Source organism: Entelurus aequoreus, linkage group LG02 (genome assembly GCF_033978785.1).
Source record: "Entelurus aequoreus isolate RoL-2023_Sb linkage group LG02, RoL_Eaeq_v1.1, whole genome shotgun sequence".
Classification (NCBI taxonomy): Eukaryota; Metazoa; Chordata; class Actinopteri; order Syngnathiformes; family Syngnathidae; genus Entelurus; species Entelurus aequoreus.
This window is the reverse complement of record NC_084732.1, coordinates 77576769-77592994: the sequence shown is the minus strand read 5'-3', so window position 1 is coordinate 77592994 and position 16226 is coordinate 77576769. Positions and strand designations below refer to the sequence as shown.

The window sequence follows — 16226 nt, the reverse complement described above, 5'->3', positions numbered from 1 at the left end:
TTTTCAATGAAATGCAGATGGAAATCAGCCTTTGGCTAAAATCCGTCACATTTATATTTTATATATTCATTAACATGCATTGTATCATGTCACAAAGTTATAACAAATATAACAAATGGCAACTTACTGTGAGGAGTTTTATTGTACATCAATAAACAAGCTTATTGGGTGTGTCTAGTGGGACAGGAGAAAGTTAATTCGGACAAAATGCAGTCGTTTATAAATTATTGAATGTTTCCCTGCGGCCCGGTAGCAAATGCGTCACGGACCGGTGGTTGGGGACCACTGGTCTACATACAATGTAATGGTGGTTATTTGGTCAACATTTTGCATATATTATGTTTTACGGACTTATTTTACAGCGGCTTTCTGTTCCGTCAGCCACGTTGTAGTTTTTAGCACTTCCATATGCAGTCTACTGACAGAATTATACGCTTCTTTGTATTAGAAATGGCAACAGCGGAGGATGCATGTACAAGCAAGTCTGCCCCACAACAAGAGGATAGAGGAAAAGAAGGACCTTATTGACTACAAAGTCGGACTACAATAGTGGACTCGCGCAAAGCTCTGCATGTAAACCTTGACCATATACGCAGATATCCGCAGTTGTCACAACTGGGAAAAACGTCACCAATTAGGCAAATTCCAACACTCCCGCCAGCGCTAATGACAGTCAGCTGTTTTGGATATGATCGCTGTGGAACCTCCAGCTGATGGGACGACTTTGACAAGCAAGACTTTATGCTATGTGTCATAAGAAAGGTGCAACATTATATTATGTTTTTAGTCCTTATTTAACAACCAATCATGAAGTTAACTTACATGTCTTGCTTTCATTTTTGTAGATGAAGCCGGGCACGACCGTGCACGCGCGTAAAAAGCGACCAAGCAACTACCGTATTTTCCGCACTATAAGGCGCACCTAAAAACCTCCAATTTTGTCAAAAGCTGACAGTGCGCCTTATAAATGGACCAATATTGAGCCACAACAAACCTAAACTTAATTTTCATAAAGTTTAGGTTTCGCAACTACAGTAAGCAGCCGCCAACTTCTTTTTCCCCCGTAGAAGAAGAAGCGCTTCTTCTTCTACGGTAAGCAGCCGCCCTCGTAGAAGAAGGGTTTCAGTAGTATTTGCTCTTTAATAATGTGTACGTGCAGGCTGGTTTTAAAAATAATGTACATGTCATTGTACCTCTAGTATATCAAAATAAACAAAGGAAATGTAATGCCATCAAGTCAGCTGTTGCTGCTTTTTTCAGGCTTCTGATTGGACAAAATGTGCATGACAGTAGGTGTATGCGTTTGTGTGTAGACAGAGACAGTTTTGAAACTACACTTGTGTGGATGGAGATCGTTTTAACCCCAAATATGTGTTTTTGAAACTTTACATGTTTGTGAGGACATGGCCTTAGTCAGATCCCAAATACACAAAAACAGGTACTAATGGATAAGAAAAGTTGGTTTTGTATTATAGGTTACCTATAAAGTAGATACTGAATTGCATAAAAGCATATACTTAGAGCTCATTGTCAAATTACTGTACTGTTTCAATTCATTATAAATCATAATAGTAATAATTCTGATTACAGAAAGAAACACCATCAAAAGCTCCAAGAAAAGTGTTATGTTCCAACACATTTAAGACCACCGCATATCTAGAGCATTTGTGAACTGTTGAGACCGATCTAGAGCGCTAATTTTTTTGGTAAATTAGAGACAATGAGAGATTATCACACATCATCATCTCTGTCATGTAAATCTTGCCTCCTTACAAGGTCAGCATTGCGAATTAAAATATGTTCTTATATGTCTTACCCTGCATAAATAAATGTTAAACTGATATATAAATACATGTGAACTAGAAACTAAATGTTTATATACTACACCAGGGGTCGGCAACCCAAAATGTTGAAAGAGCCATATTGGAGCAAAAACACAAAAACAAATCTGTCTGGAGCCACAACAAATTAAAAGCCATTTTACATACAGATAGTGTGTCATGAGATGTACATTGAATTGAGATGACTTAAAGGAAACTAAATGAGCTCAAATATAGCTACAAACGAGGCATAATGATGCAATATGTACATACAGCTAGCCTAAATAGCATGTTAGCATCGATTAGCTTGCAGTCATGCAGTGACCAAATATGTCTGATTAGCACTCCACACAAGTCAATAACATCAACAAAACTCACCTTTGTGCATTTACGCACGTTAAAAGTGTGGTGGACAAAATGAGACGGAAAAAGAAGTGGCATAAAACTCGTCCTAGAAAGTCGGAGAAAGTTATACATGGGCACAAACTAAGGTGAGTTCAAGGACCGCCAAAATTAGTAGGACAAAACGGCGCTCGCCAAATACTCGAATCAGTGAAGCATGTTTAATATAAACAGTGTGCTTTATAACAATTAGGGAGGTTTATGTCATGTTTGTCCTCCTACAGAAACCATATTACAACAAAAAATGTATTTTTTTTCCCCTCATCTTTTTCCATTTTTCATACATTTTTGAAAAAGCTTCAGAGAGCCACTAGGGCGGCGCTAAAGAGCCGCATGCGGCTCTAGAGCCGCGGGTTGCCGACCCCTGTACTACACTAACCAGAAGGCTTAGTGCAGTAGACAGGAACAGGAAGTAGGTCTGAGCTATGCAGGAGGACGACAATTGCGTAATTTGATCTATAAATAGATGACATATTGTTACACGCTGTTGTTTCTGCTTCCTCTACACAAGAAACAAACATATGTTTCGATAGAACAGTTAACGTGCAAGTTTGAGCGCTGCCCAGAAACAAATTCCTTAGGGAAATTGAATGAATTGGCACAAATTGGCAAATTCTGGAGATACTAATTAGACCTGATAACTGCATATGGTTAGAGTCCAATGATTCCCTAACCTAAAGGAACATAGTGGTAGAGAATTAAAGAAGTAACAAACATCTAAACCCATAACCCTAGAGAAGTAACATAACTAAACCCTAAGAATAGTGAAGCACAATATCAAATGTTACAGTATTCATTCCCCTATAGCTGCACTGAGAACAGCTCTTTGCTGAACTATCACTGCCTTAGAGCGAGGCATTTTTTTCTGCAGCGACAGCGGTTCAAACAAAGAGATACTGTCTGTCTTTTTGCATGATTCTTCACAGGGATGTGCTATACAAACTAGAGTAAAAATAGAACTGAAGATAGACAAGATTGCATTAATCTAATCTAATTGAAAAAACCTCTCTCTCTCATAGGAAAGAGTTGTTGTATCAGCAGAAAAGACAAGTACATTGGAATATTTTCATGAAAAAGTTAATTGGAATATTTTCAATGAACTTGGTTCACTGTGTGGAATGAAGCCTTTCCTTTATTGAATCTAAACATGTCCAATATATTAGTCACCCCTCTATGATGAATAGAGGAAAACTCTATTCAAGCATCATATTTGTCCTTTCCTCTGAGGGTAAAATGTTTACTTGCAATTTAGAGATATTTTCTTAAGGGCTAATCAACAACAACAGGCTAGGAATTGATTACCTTGCACCGACCACCACCAAGTAGTCCAGGAGTCGTGGGCACATTTTCTTTTTCTCCATGTTGAATCGAACACGTCGTGTATTTCACGACATCCGTGATGAATGGCCACGAGTGATTCAACGGTGGATTTCAGTCAGGTTGTGAAAGTGCTGTGTTTCTATCATCGTTTTTTAGGATTCCAGAAGACCTGCAACGTAAAAGAGATGCATTGGGTATTTTTTCATTGTTATTCCCAGTCATACAAAACATGACCTGCTGAAAATGTAATGAAATTGAGCTTTCTTTCTACTGCTGTACACTGATTTATTGATGATCACAATTAATTGTTTTTTCAAACACCATGTTTTTCATGTATTCAATACTTTTGCCAGGGGGGCATGTGTTTGCCTGGGTTTTTCTGACTCTTAGCAACGTAATTAAAACATTAATGGGTGTTTTTTGAATAAACTTTTATGAACTGTCCAAAATTAGATAAGTAACTATTTTGGAAGTAAACAGGATACATTTTCCGATTATTTTACGTTTAAGTGACAATCCTCAACTTCTTTGAGTCTGTATGTTAAGCTACCCGCCTCCAGCTACAGAGACAAAGAGAGTGGATGACTGACAAAAACTCACAAGAGGGTTCACTCCATGTATTTAATTCCGCTATAGCTAGTTCAAACTGTTATTGGTGGATTCTGATCTGCTTAGATTTTGGAGGTGATCAGGATCATTGTTTAGATTAAGGATTTCTTTGAAAGATTATTTACTAATGGGAGGTCTGCGCTCCCCAAATGTGCTTTTCTAGTTTATTATGTGAAACATTTGGACACGTTTATTTTGTGTTGCCCTCGTTCATACACACATTATACCGGGACTGTTAATGTAGCTTGTTGTTTCAACTCCGTACAGTGGATCAGAGTAACTACTGCCACTGTTGCTATATTTAGCGAGTATTCAGAACACTCAACATTAAGCTTTCCAAAAAATCAAAGGATTTTTCTGGTCTTAGAGACTCTTATATTGGGGTTTAACAATTAACTGTAATGATGATAAACTGCGGTAATACTAACTGTCAAGCATTGTATCGCAGTTTTAAATCAAAATGATCATAAAACCGTGATTGATAATCGCACTTTAAAAAATTTACAGACTGGTGATACTGCTCATTTCCTGGAGAAGCAAGCTAGTGCACTGATTGCTAGCTAACTAAAGTTGTATGAACACATTGCTGTCTAAGAAACTAAGCTATTTAATTGTGCACGTTACACACTAGAGACTGTTATTTTGTTTACGTAATAAAAATATGAGTGTGTATAAGTACTTTTTAGGCACAGTCAAATATAAGTTAACTTTCTTGGGGTGAGTAGAGCATATCTGCTTTCGTATTAAGAGTAAGGGTGTAACGATACGATATATTATTGTGACCAAAATGATCATGGTATTTTGGTCACAATAATATATTATATATCATATCGTTACACCCTTACACTTTTTACATATCTGCTTTTGTGTTTAGAGTAAGGGTGTAACGATATGATATATTATTGTGACCAAAATGATCATGGTATTTTGGTCACAATAATATATCATATCGTTACACCCTTACTCTTAACACGAAAGCAGATATGCTCTACTCACCCCAAAAAGTTAACTTATATTTCTCAACATATTTTTTGGTGCTTTTTCTGTACAAATGACCTGCACATGCGGCATGAGCAATTATGCAAATTAGACATTGACATTTTCAGGGTGAGGATAATTTCACCACACCTACTACTGTGTGTGACTATCTTTGGGACTTTAACTTTAACTTAACTTTATATATCTTAGGGTATCAGTTAGACACAGCTTTGAGATGTGTCCTGGCATCACTTCAATGCAAAAAAACCCTCAACAAAATATATACCTGTGTTCAAATCTACCCTCAAGCTACAGTACATTTCACACATTACAGGAATACTGCAGCACATTCAGAGTACAAAGCCAACCAGCCAGTCTTTCTGCTTCCTCATCTTGCAGCGGCACAGCGCCCACATTTCCTGCACCTTTTAAGCCAATATCAATCCGGATTTGAAAAATAAACCTGACACATGCAACTACGTTCTGAGCCCCACCACGTAAAGCAAAGAACAAGAACGACAATACAGTATATGCTCGACACGCACCATATATTAATGTGATTTGTAGTACAAACCTCCTGACTCACCGCGCCTGACTGTTGTAAATTATAAGTAAATGATTAAAAACATGGTTATGTACAGAAAATATCTCTGTAGGACAGTATACTCACACCCACGCTATAATTGCTACACAAAGCACATCATTTTGACAGCTTTTTGTATTGTTCGAATCTATGCTTAATGTTTAGAAAATGCGTGCATGTGAGTTTTTCTATCGTTGCATTGCGTTGGAAAGTTTCTTTCACAGGGCAGGCAGGACGTGCAGGACATTATTAATACTTACTATTACTTAACTTTTTATGTATGATAATTGTATTTATTGTTAATTATGTATTTAATCATTATTTACTTATTCGTATATTTATTCACTGATGTATTTATTTATTCATTGTTGTGTTACAGAGTGAGTAGTAACAAATGTGTTAGTAACTGCTATGATACAGAAAGGGGTAGGATCAAATTAGCTCTGCTTCTTACTCCTTTTCAGAATAATGTAATGAAAACCTGTAATTATGTGATGAATCATATTGTAATTGCATGCATGTTCAGTATAAACTAACAACATAATCATTATAAGATTTGGTTAATGCTGTTCGTTTTTGGACACACAAAATGTTTTTGTTTTTTTCATATATTATTTTCCATCCATCCATACATTTTCTACCGCTTATTCCCTTTGGGGTAGCGGGGGGCGCTGGAGCCTATCTCAGCTACAATCGGGCGGAGGGCGGGGTACACCCTGGACAAGTCGCCACCTCATCGCAGGGCCAACACAGATAGACAGACAACATTCACACTCACATTCACACACTAGGGCCAATTTAGTGTTGCCAATCAACCTATCCCCAGGTGCATGTCTTTGGAGGTGGGAGGAAGCCGGAGTACCCGGAGGGAACCCACACAGTCACGGGGAGAACAAGCAAACTCCACACAGAAAGATCCCGAGCCCGGGATTGAACCCAAGACTACTCAGGACCTTCGTATTGTGAGGCAGACGAACTAACCCTTCTTCCACCGGGCTGCCCATATATTATTTTGTTTTTCATAAATGACAATATCGTATTGGAGAAGCTATGTTTCTTCTTTGAATTTTGTAGATGAAGAGTATTTTGGTTTTTGTTGTAACCGAAAAAAAAAAAAAAGGGGGGGGACCATTTAAAGGGGAACTGCACTTTTTGGGGGAAATTTGCGTGTCGTTCACAATCATTATGAGAGACAAGAACACACTTCTTTTTTGTTTGTTTTATTTTAAAGAGGATTAAAAAAACACAAGATGTAGCTTATGAGAGTCACCGTTGTAGCCTTTAAAGCCCTCTAAAACAACTTCAAAACCCTCCATCAACGTTTTGTATAAACACTGCAAGTTTATATATAATGTAGTAACAGACACATTAATAACAATATTTAATATGCACAATATTTACCGTATTTTGATCATTTTAACCATTGCTGGAACTAATTCTTCTGCGCATTTATTTCCGTTTCCATAGCAGCGCACGTCAGACTTCTGGCAACAACCCCTTACAGATACCAACACGAGTGTCTTCTAATCATGGCAGATTTGGTAACAACAAAGACGGCTATTTTTGGACAAATGAGGATTTGCAACCTTATCTTTTTAAATCTGAATTTATGGAGGATGAACTACTGCTTCTAGACGAGAGCACAAAGGAAAATTGAGACAATGGAGCAGACGAAAGCTGAGAGAGTGAGGTGAAAGTGAATCAAAGCTGCAAAATGTGGAACTTGGAGCCAAGCAATTTCAACATGGATGGAGTGCTTAGGCAAGGCAAGGCAAGGCAAGGCAACTTTATTTGTATTGCACTTTTCATACACGAGGCAGACACAAAGTGCTTCACAGCACAACATGTCGGACAACAAAGTGGAATTAAAGAAAATAAAAGCAAAATTAAAATTAAAATTAAAATGCAGACAATAAAAAATAATAGAAACAGTGCGGACGTTAAAAGTTAAAAGATTAAAATATTTAGCTGAAAGCTAAGGTGAACATAAAAGTTTTCAGTCTAGTTTTAAAAGTAGTCAGAGTTGGGGAAAGTCTGACATCTTCAGGAAGTTTATTCCAGCTATTTGTTGCATAGTGACTGAATGATGCTCTCCCTTGATTTAAGTTTACTCTGGGAACCGCTAACAGATTGGTCTCAGAAGATCTTAGTGATCTAGATTCTAGAGGGCTTATATAGTGGGAGCATATCGGGGTATACTTCGGCCATAGACCATGTAGTGATTTATATGTGAGCAGGAGGATTTTGAAATAAATTCTCTGATGTACAGGGAGCCAATGTAAGGATTTAAGAATTGGTGTAATATGCTCACATTTGTTGGTCTTTGTTAGAACTCTAGCAGCAGCGTTCTGAACAAGCTGTAGCTTACCCATAATTAACCGGAAAAAAACATCCCTGGCCAGCTGGACCAAACAAATTGTCTATCGAGTGAGTCACACTTTATATTGATCATGATACACGCAGCACGCCATGTGTGTTAGTAAAACTACAGTACATATGCTGTCTGGTTAGCTGTGTACAAACAAAACATGAAATGTGGGCTAATACTTTACAGATACTGTAAAGTATGATTGTTCATGTTTTTCAGTCAGTACAGATTGTTGTCTTGGTTGTTGTACGGTATACCGGTACTCGTATAGTATCGCTGTATTAATGAATCAAAAACGGTACTATACTCTGTTTGAAAAGTACTGATTCACCTTTTTTTTTTACAGGCATTACGGCGCGTTGTCGGCGCATCGTGATGATTTTACGACCAGAGGAGCATGTTCGGCAGCGCACAAAGTAGTTACAAGCAGACAGTGTGTAGACAGAAAAGGGAGAATGGATGCATTTTGGCTTAAAAACTAAAGATAAAAGTGAAGCTATTACACTGAAATGCCCACAGGAAGAGGTGCTTTAAAACATGGCTAGCAAGTTAGCGGCTAACGTCCATCCGCAATCGGCAGTGTTTTAGCTTCTTCTAAATCAATAATCCTCGCCTCCATGGCCACAAATAAAGTACGTTTTTATTACAAGTATCATCCCTTCAGGATGAGAAATAGCTAAACATGCTTCACTACACACTGTAAGAGGATACGATAGCTGACCGGCATCACAATGTAAACAAATGCCATGGGTGGATCTACACCTGACATCCACTGTAATGATACCAAGTACAAGAGCGTATCTAGTCGATACTATGATTATATCAATATTTTTTATCGTCACAAAATTATACTTTTTTTTAATTCATATCATAATCCTAAACTCAGGAAATACGTCCCTGGACACACGAGAATTTAAATTATGACCAATGTATGACCCTGTAACGACTTGATACCGGATCAATACCTAAATTTGTGGTACTATCCAAAACTAATGTTAAGTATGCAAACAACAGAAGAATAAGTGATTATTACATTTTAACAGAAGTGTAGATAGAACATGTTAAAAAGGAAAATAACCAGATATTAACAGTAATTAAGTAGCCTTTGCTTGCTTACTTCTAAATCAGTGGTCCCCAACCTTTTTGTAGCTGGGGACCGGTCAACCGGGGGGGGGGGTTTATTTTATTTATTTATTTATTTATTTTTTTTCATAAAGAAATACAATCATGTGTGCTTACGGACTGTATCCCTGCAGACTGTATTGATCTATATTGATATATAATGTATATATTGTGTTTTTTATGTTGATTTAATTTAAAAAAAAAAAAAAAAATTTTTTTTTTTTTTTAAATTAAATTTCTTGCGCGGCCCGGTACCAATCGGCCCGGTGGTTGGGGACCACTGTTCTAAATGACAAATTGTCTAGTATGTATACTATTTTATTTAAGGACAAAATTATTCTTTGATTGCAATAAGTAACATGTGTTTAATGTACTCTAAGATTTGTTGTTAAAATAAAGCCCATAATGCCATTTTTTGTGGTGCCCTTTATTTAGAAAAGTATCAAAAAGTATCAAAATACATTTTGGTACCAGTACCAGTATCAAAATATTGGTATCAAGACAACCCTAATATATCGAAATAAAATAATGTTTGCCTTGGTGCCCTTCTAACTTGCCTTGGTGATACTAGTTAAAGTTAATCAAATTTGCCTGAAATTATTTTTTAAAAAAACTTATTTAAACTAAGCCTTTTTTGACCAATTTGAACCATTTGATACTAAAAAACAAAATTAAATAGAATTGTTTTTTTCTTTTTTTTATACTTTATTGCAATTTCACTAAATTACACAAAATCTTGTCCTTTAACGTTGTACCCCCCCCCCCCTTTTGTTTTTCAGAAATAAACAACAATAATTATAGTGAATGTCATACATATTTATATACATAAAAAAATAATAATAATAATGGTAGTGATAAAAAAAAAACGGGGAAAAAAAAACGGAAAAATAACCACTCCCATCTCGCACAGATATACAGAGAATCATACTACAGAGATAGTATGTTTAACTATTCTTAACATACATATAAATATGTACACATACATACATACACTACATTCTATTTATATACCATCATATTTATCAATTATTATATTAAAGACATATGTCATTTTTTTCTCTAATACTAAATGTACATTTTCCATTTCTATGATCTGTGTCAGGACTGTTGTCCAGGATTTTATTTTAGGTGCTGTAGTTTCTATACAAATATTTGTTATCTGTTTAATTGCAAAGATTCTAAATATGTTAAATAGATGTAAATGTGTGGATTTCAGTTTGTGCTTTATATTTATGACCAGCATATTTTCTGTTTGCACATTCCCTTTAAAGCATAATAATGATTTAATTCTAATTTTTTACCTCTTTCTAAAAGGGTAACACCGGGCAGGGAAACAACACATGTGTATGGTTTGCTTTCAGTTCACTGAATTATATAAACTCAATAAATAATAATGAATTAAAATTGATCAGCAAAATTAATTCAGGAGCACAATATATAAAGCACTTTATATCAAAAACAAAAAAAACATTTTGTGCAGATATTTTTTGGATAAATAAAAATTAAAAATCGAAAATAAAGAAAAGACATGTAACAAAAAGTCTTCTTTATGAGAAACTTTTACAAGATCAGTTCTAGTGCTAAATATAAGATTACAAAAAACTTGTCTAGGTTATATCACAGTATTTATTTATTTATTCTTTCCTTTTTTTGTCCTTACCAGCTTCTCAGGCAAATCATATTGTTGATGTAGATGCCCATATCGGCTGTACAAATTTACTTTACAAAAGAGATGTGTGGGATACTTCTCTTGTTGCCTTATTTGTATTTGACTTCATTAAATGGATTAATATTATTATTTGGTGCATCCGGGCCAGAGCAGGAGGGGATAGAAAGAGAAAAAAAGGAAGCCAGAGGGGGAAATTCTGGGAACAAGAGGGGGATAAGACAGAGATGACAACAACAACAACAGTAAACACAACAATAACAACATCAGCAAATATGATATATACAAATATGATGTTAAAAGTGTTAGCAAATAATCAGTTAGTGAAATAAATAATACAGAAATGTCATCATAATTGTTATCTCTTCCTAAAAGGGTAACAACACCGGGCAGGGAAACAACATGTGTATGGTTTGCTTTCAGTTCACCAAATTATATAAACTCAATAAATAATAATGAATTAAAATTGATAATCAACATTATTTCAGGAGCACAATATATAAAGCACTTTAACCTATCAAAAACAAATAAAACAATGTGCAGATTTTTTTTAATTAATAAAAATTAAAAAATCAAAAATAAAGAAAATACATATTACAAAAAGTCTTCTTCATGAGAAACTTTTTACAAGATCAGTTCTAGTGCTAAATATAAGATTACAATAAACATGCCCAGGTTATATCACAGTATTTTTGAAAGACATTCACTACTACCATACTGACCAGGCGAGGAAGCTAATGTGCTTTTTTTTTTTTTTTTTTTTAAACGATTACTTAGTACAGTGTTTTTCAACCTTTTTTGAGCCATGCACTTTTTTTCATTAAAAAAGTCCAGAGGCACACCACCAGCAGAATACATAAACAATGAAACTCAGCAGCCGATATTGACAGTGAAAAGTCGTTCTCACAGTTGTTGGATATGAATTCAAATCATAACCAACCAGGCTTCACTATGGCTCTTGTCTCAAAGTAGGTGTACCGTCACGACCTGTCACATCACACCCTGACTTATTTTGAGATTTTTGGTGTTTCCCTGTGTGTAGTGTTTTAGTTCTTGTCTTGCACTCCTATTTTGGTGGCTTTTCCTGTTTTGTTGGTATTTTCCTTTAGCAGTTTCATGTCTTCCTTGAGTGCTATTACCCGCACCCACTTTGTTTTAGCAATAAAGACTAGTTAAGTTGTGCGGATGCTATCTTTTGTGTGGACATTGTTGATTGTCATGTCATGTACGGATGTGGACGGCGTCTCTGCTCCACACGCTGTAAGTCTTTGCTGTCCTCCAGGATTCTGTCTTTGTTTACTTTGTAGCCAGTTCAGTTTTTGTTTAATTCTGCATATCCTTCCCTAAGCTTCAATGCCTTTTCTTAGGTGCACTCACCTTTTGTTTATTTTTGGTTTAAAAATTAAATACCTTTTTACATGCACGCTGCCTCCCGCTGTCGATTGCATATTGTGATCATGACAAACCATGTTCCCGACGTCTACAGAGCAATTAGCTACCTGCTGCCACCTACTGATATGGAAGAGTATAACATGGTTAGTCTGCCGAGCTCTAGACCAGTGTTTTTCAACCACTGTGCCGTGAAAAACAGTCTGGTGTGCTGTGCGATATTATGCAATTTCACCTAATTGGGTTAAAAATATATATATGGTTTATATTCATATCCAACAATTGCGAGAACGACTTTTTATCTTCAATATCGGCTACTGAGTTTCGTTTGTGCCTTGGCTCAAAAAATGTTGAAAAACACTGATCTAGACAGCACATACACTCAACAACATCACATTATTTGTGGATAATAATTACTGGTTGGCATAAAAAGATTTTTGGATTTAGACTTACACAAAGTTTAATAATCCACAAGGGAACATTTTCCACACAGTAGCTCAGTTAGAAAGGATGGAAAGGATTGTGCACAGAAGGGCGAAAACATCCATCCATCCATTTCTACCGCTTGTCCCTTTTTGGGTCGCGAGGGGTGCTGGAGCCCATCTCAGCTGCATTCGGGCGAAAACACTCAAATCCAACATTATAGAGCATCTGGTTCTGCATTCACACTGATAGAATGAATAATGGCGTCTCATTCACGCACTGATGGAGGCTCGGGAGCTACCAGGAGTTTAATCTTGCAATTTTTCAAATAAAACGGATCAAAAATGGTGTGGTTTTGACAACTCGTTCTTTCAACAAAGTGGACGTTTTAAAACATTGACATTATTGCTGTGTCACTCAAGACAATGAGATTTATGACACGGGTCTACATCAAATAACTCAAATGTTAAACCCAAATAAATAGTAGATAGGGTCGCGCAATATACAAAACTCAAAACCAGTGAAGTTGGCACATTGTGTAATTCGTGAATAAAAACACAATACCGTATTTAATAGACATTTGAAAGGCAATTTAAAATAAATAAAGAATAGTGAACAACAGGCTGAATAAGTAATTCGTTATATGACGCATAAATAACCAAATGAGAACGTGCCTGGTATGTTAACTAACATATTATGGTAAGAGTCATTCAAATAACTATAACATATAGAACATGCTATACGTTTACCAAACAATCTGTCACTCCTAATCGCTAAATCCGATGAAATCTTATACATCTAGTCTCTTACGTGAATGAGCTAAATAATATTATTTGATATTTTACGGTAATGTGTAATAATTTCACATATAAGTCGCACCCCCGGCCAAACTATGAAAAAAACTGTGACTTATAGTCCGAAAATTACGGTACAATGATTTGCAAATCCTTTTCAACTTATATTCAATTGAATAGACTGCAAAGACAAGATATTTAATGTTCAAACTGAGAAACTAAATTTTTTTTTGCAATAAATCATCCATCCATCCATTTTCTACCGCTTGTCCCGTTCGGGGTCGCGGGAGTGCTGGAGCCTATCTCAGCTGCATTCGGGCGGAAGGCGGGGTACACCCTGGACAAGTCGCCACCTCATCACAGGGCCCACACAAAGAGACAGACAACATTCACACTCACATTCACACACTAGGGCCCATTTAGTGTTGCCAATCAACCTATCCCCGGGTGCGTGTCTTTGGAAGGGGGAGGAAGCCGGAGTACCCGGAGGGAACCCACGCAGTCACGGGGAGAACATGCAAACTCCACACAGAAAGATCCCGAGCCCGGGATTGAACTCAGGACTACTCAGGACCTTCGTATTGTGAGGCACATGCACTAACCCCTGTCTCACCGTGCTGCCCTAGGGCGAAAACAAAAAGTGTACAGCTCCACTAATGGACATTGGAGTGTTACTTTCAAAGGCAAAATTAAAGTATTGCTAGAAACATAATTTTATATGGGACTTTATTGTATTATATGTATAGTACATGTTCCAAAAAGAAAAAAAGCATAAAACACCACCAGAATTAGAGATATTACAAGTCAAAGTGAGGAAGCTTAGTGTTACGCTCATGACTTGGTGTAACTAAACATTACCCTATAACAGTGGTTCTCAAATGGGGGTAAGCGTACCCCTGGGGGTACTTGAAGGTATGCCAAGGGGTACGTGAGATTTTTTTTAAATGTTTGTCAAAAAGAACTGTGAAAAGAAATGCAACAATGCAATATTCAGTGTTGACAGCTAGATTTTTTGTGGACATGTCCCATAAATATTGATGTTAAAAATGTCTTTTTTTGTGAAGAAATGTTTAGAATTAAGTTCATGAATCCAGATGGCTCTCTGTTACAATACCCAAAGAGGGCACTTTAAGTTGATGATTACTTCTATGTGTATAAATCTTTATTTATAACTGAATCACTTGTTTATTTTTCAACAAGTTTTTAGTTATTTTTATATCTTTTTTCCAAATAGTTCAAGAAAGACCACAACAAATGAGCAATATTTTGCACTGTTATACAATTTAATAAATCAGAAACTGATGACATAGTGCTGTATTTTACTTTTTTATCTCTTTTTTTCAACCAAAAATGCTTTGCTCTGATTAGGGGGTACTTGAATTAAAAAAAATTTCACAGGGGGTACATCACTGAAAAAAGGTTGAGAACCACTGCCCTATAAGATGAAGGCAATTGCATTTTATTGATATTTGAAATGTATTCAATGTTTATAAATGAATATTTAAATATACTAAATGTAAAAAATGGAATAAATATTCAAAATAGGATAATTAAATGAAATCTAGTTTGGTTACGCCATCATGAGCGCAACACAAGGTTGTAAAAGTTTCAACTCCAATTCTAAATAAGATGTCAAAAGCAAACTGAAATCAAATACACACCGCTTAAAGATTGATCAATACCTATTTAAATTTAGTGATACATAAATATGATGATTTATCAAAATATAAAAGAAATATACCTGAACAGAACGCTCATGATGGTTACACCAAAAAGTAACGCTATGAATCGCGTTTTTCCAAGTTTTTGGGGCATTTGTGTGCTATTTCCAAGCATCTCCTTTTTATTATTGTTGATTTTAAATGGTCAAACTAATGCATATTATGCATGCATGCCCTAGTAAACAAAAAAACAAGTCATATTTATTTTGATTGTTACATTTTGAAGTACATTTGTGCAGGTGGGTGCAAATGTACCCCATTACCAGAGTTGTACACAAAAGGTATAAAGTAGACTTAAAATGTACCAACTTTTAAACCAATTAGGTGAAATTACATAATCTCCCACGGCACACCAGACTGTATTTCACGGTGTGGTTGAAAAACACTGACTTGGTACATGTTTACTCTACCCTGTAAATGTGTACTGCAAATACCATTAATGTGAACGCAACACAAGAAAAATGTCGACACATTTTAACACTATTTGACTGCGGCGACAACTAGCCGGGGGCGGCTGTGGCATTACAATAGGATAAAGCTGTCGTTATAATATATTAGCTAACTCTAGCGTATGAAAAAATATATTAATAAAACATCGCCATATTTGTCATCTTATATGTCCACCTATTAGCTTTTCCTACGTCACCATTGGATTAGCTAGCTCGTTGCTAACTGGAGCGTTGTCGGCTTTGAATCGCCTGTCGAGTATTAAAAAACACAAATGTGACGTCGGCACAATATTCCTTTTTTTTTTTTTTTAATTGTGCTGACGTTGATAATATGACACCGAAAGGTGAACTTTGTGACGAAAACGCCATCCTCACCTGCTGACATTAGCCTGCTAGCTTCACTGCGCCGTTGAGACGCCAGCTGCTGGTAATGACGGCCCGCCTATGAGATGCCCTTCTCGGTCAGAGAGAGAGGGGAGTAGTCGGTCTCTTCCTCTCGCAGCGCCGTGAAACGTTAAAATACATAAAGAACGTAAGAGCCAGCCTTCGCGCCATGGATAAAAAAAAAAAATAATGGATGCA

At 36.3% G+C, this 16226-nt stretch overlaps 1 protein-coding gene across 19 annotated transcripts in view; it reads right to left on the bottom strand.

Annotated features, from left to right (window-relative positions):
- The window catches only part of madd (MAP-kinase activating death domain), a 95657-nt gene extending 79431 nt beyond the window's left edge, over nt 1–16226 (bottom strand). For 18 of the 19 annotated variants that reach the window (XM_062032862.1, XM_062032941.1, XM_062032910.1 and 15 more), the window contains exons 1-2: nt 16020–16226; nt 3525–3711 (exon numbers count right to left, since the gene is read on the bottom strand). In XM_062032862.1, the coding sequence (XP_061888846.1) occupies nt 3525–3583 (59 nt within the window). In that variant the 5' untranslated portion in view covers nt 3584–3711; nt 16020–16226. Of the gene's footprint in view, nt 1–3524; nt 3712–12278; nt 12381–16019 lie in introns of all 19 variants that reach the window. The other variant, XM_062032869.1, reaches the window with a different exon arrangement.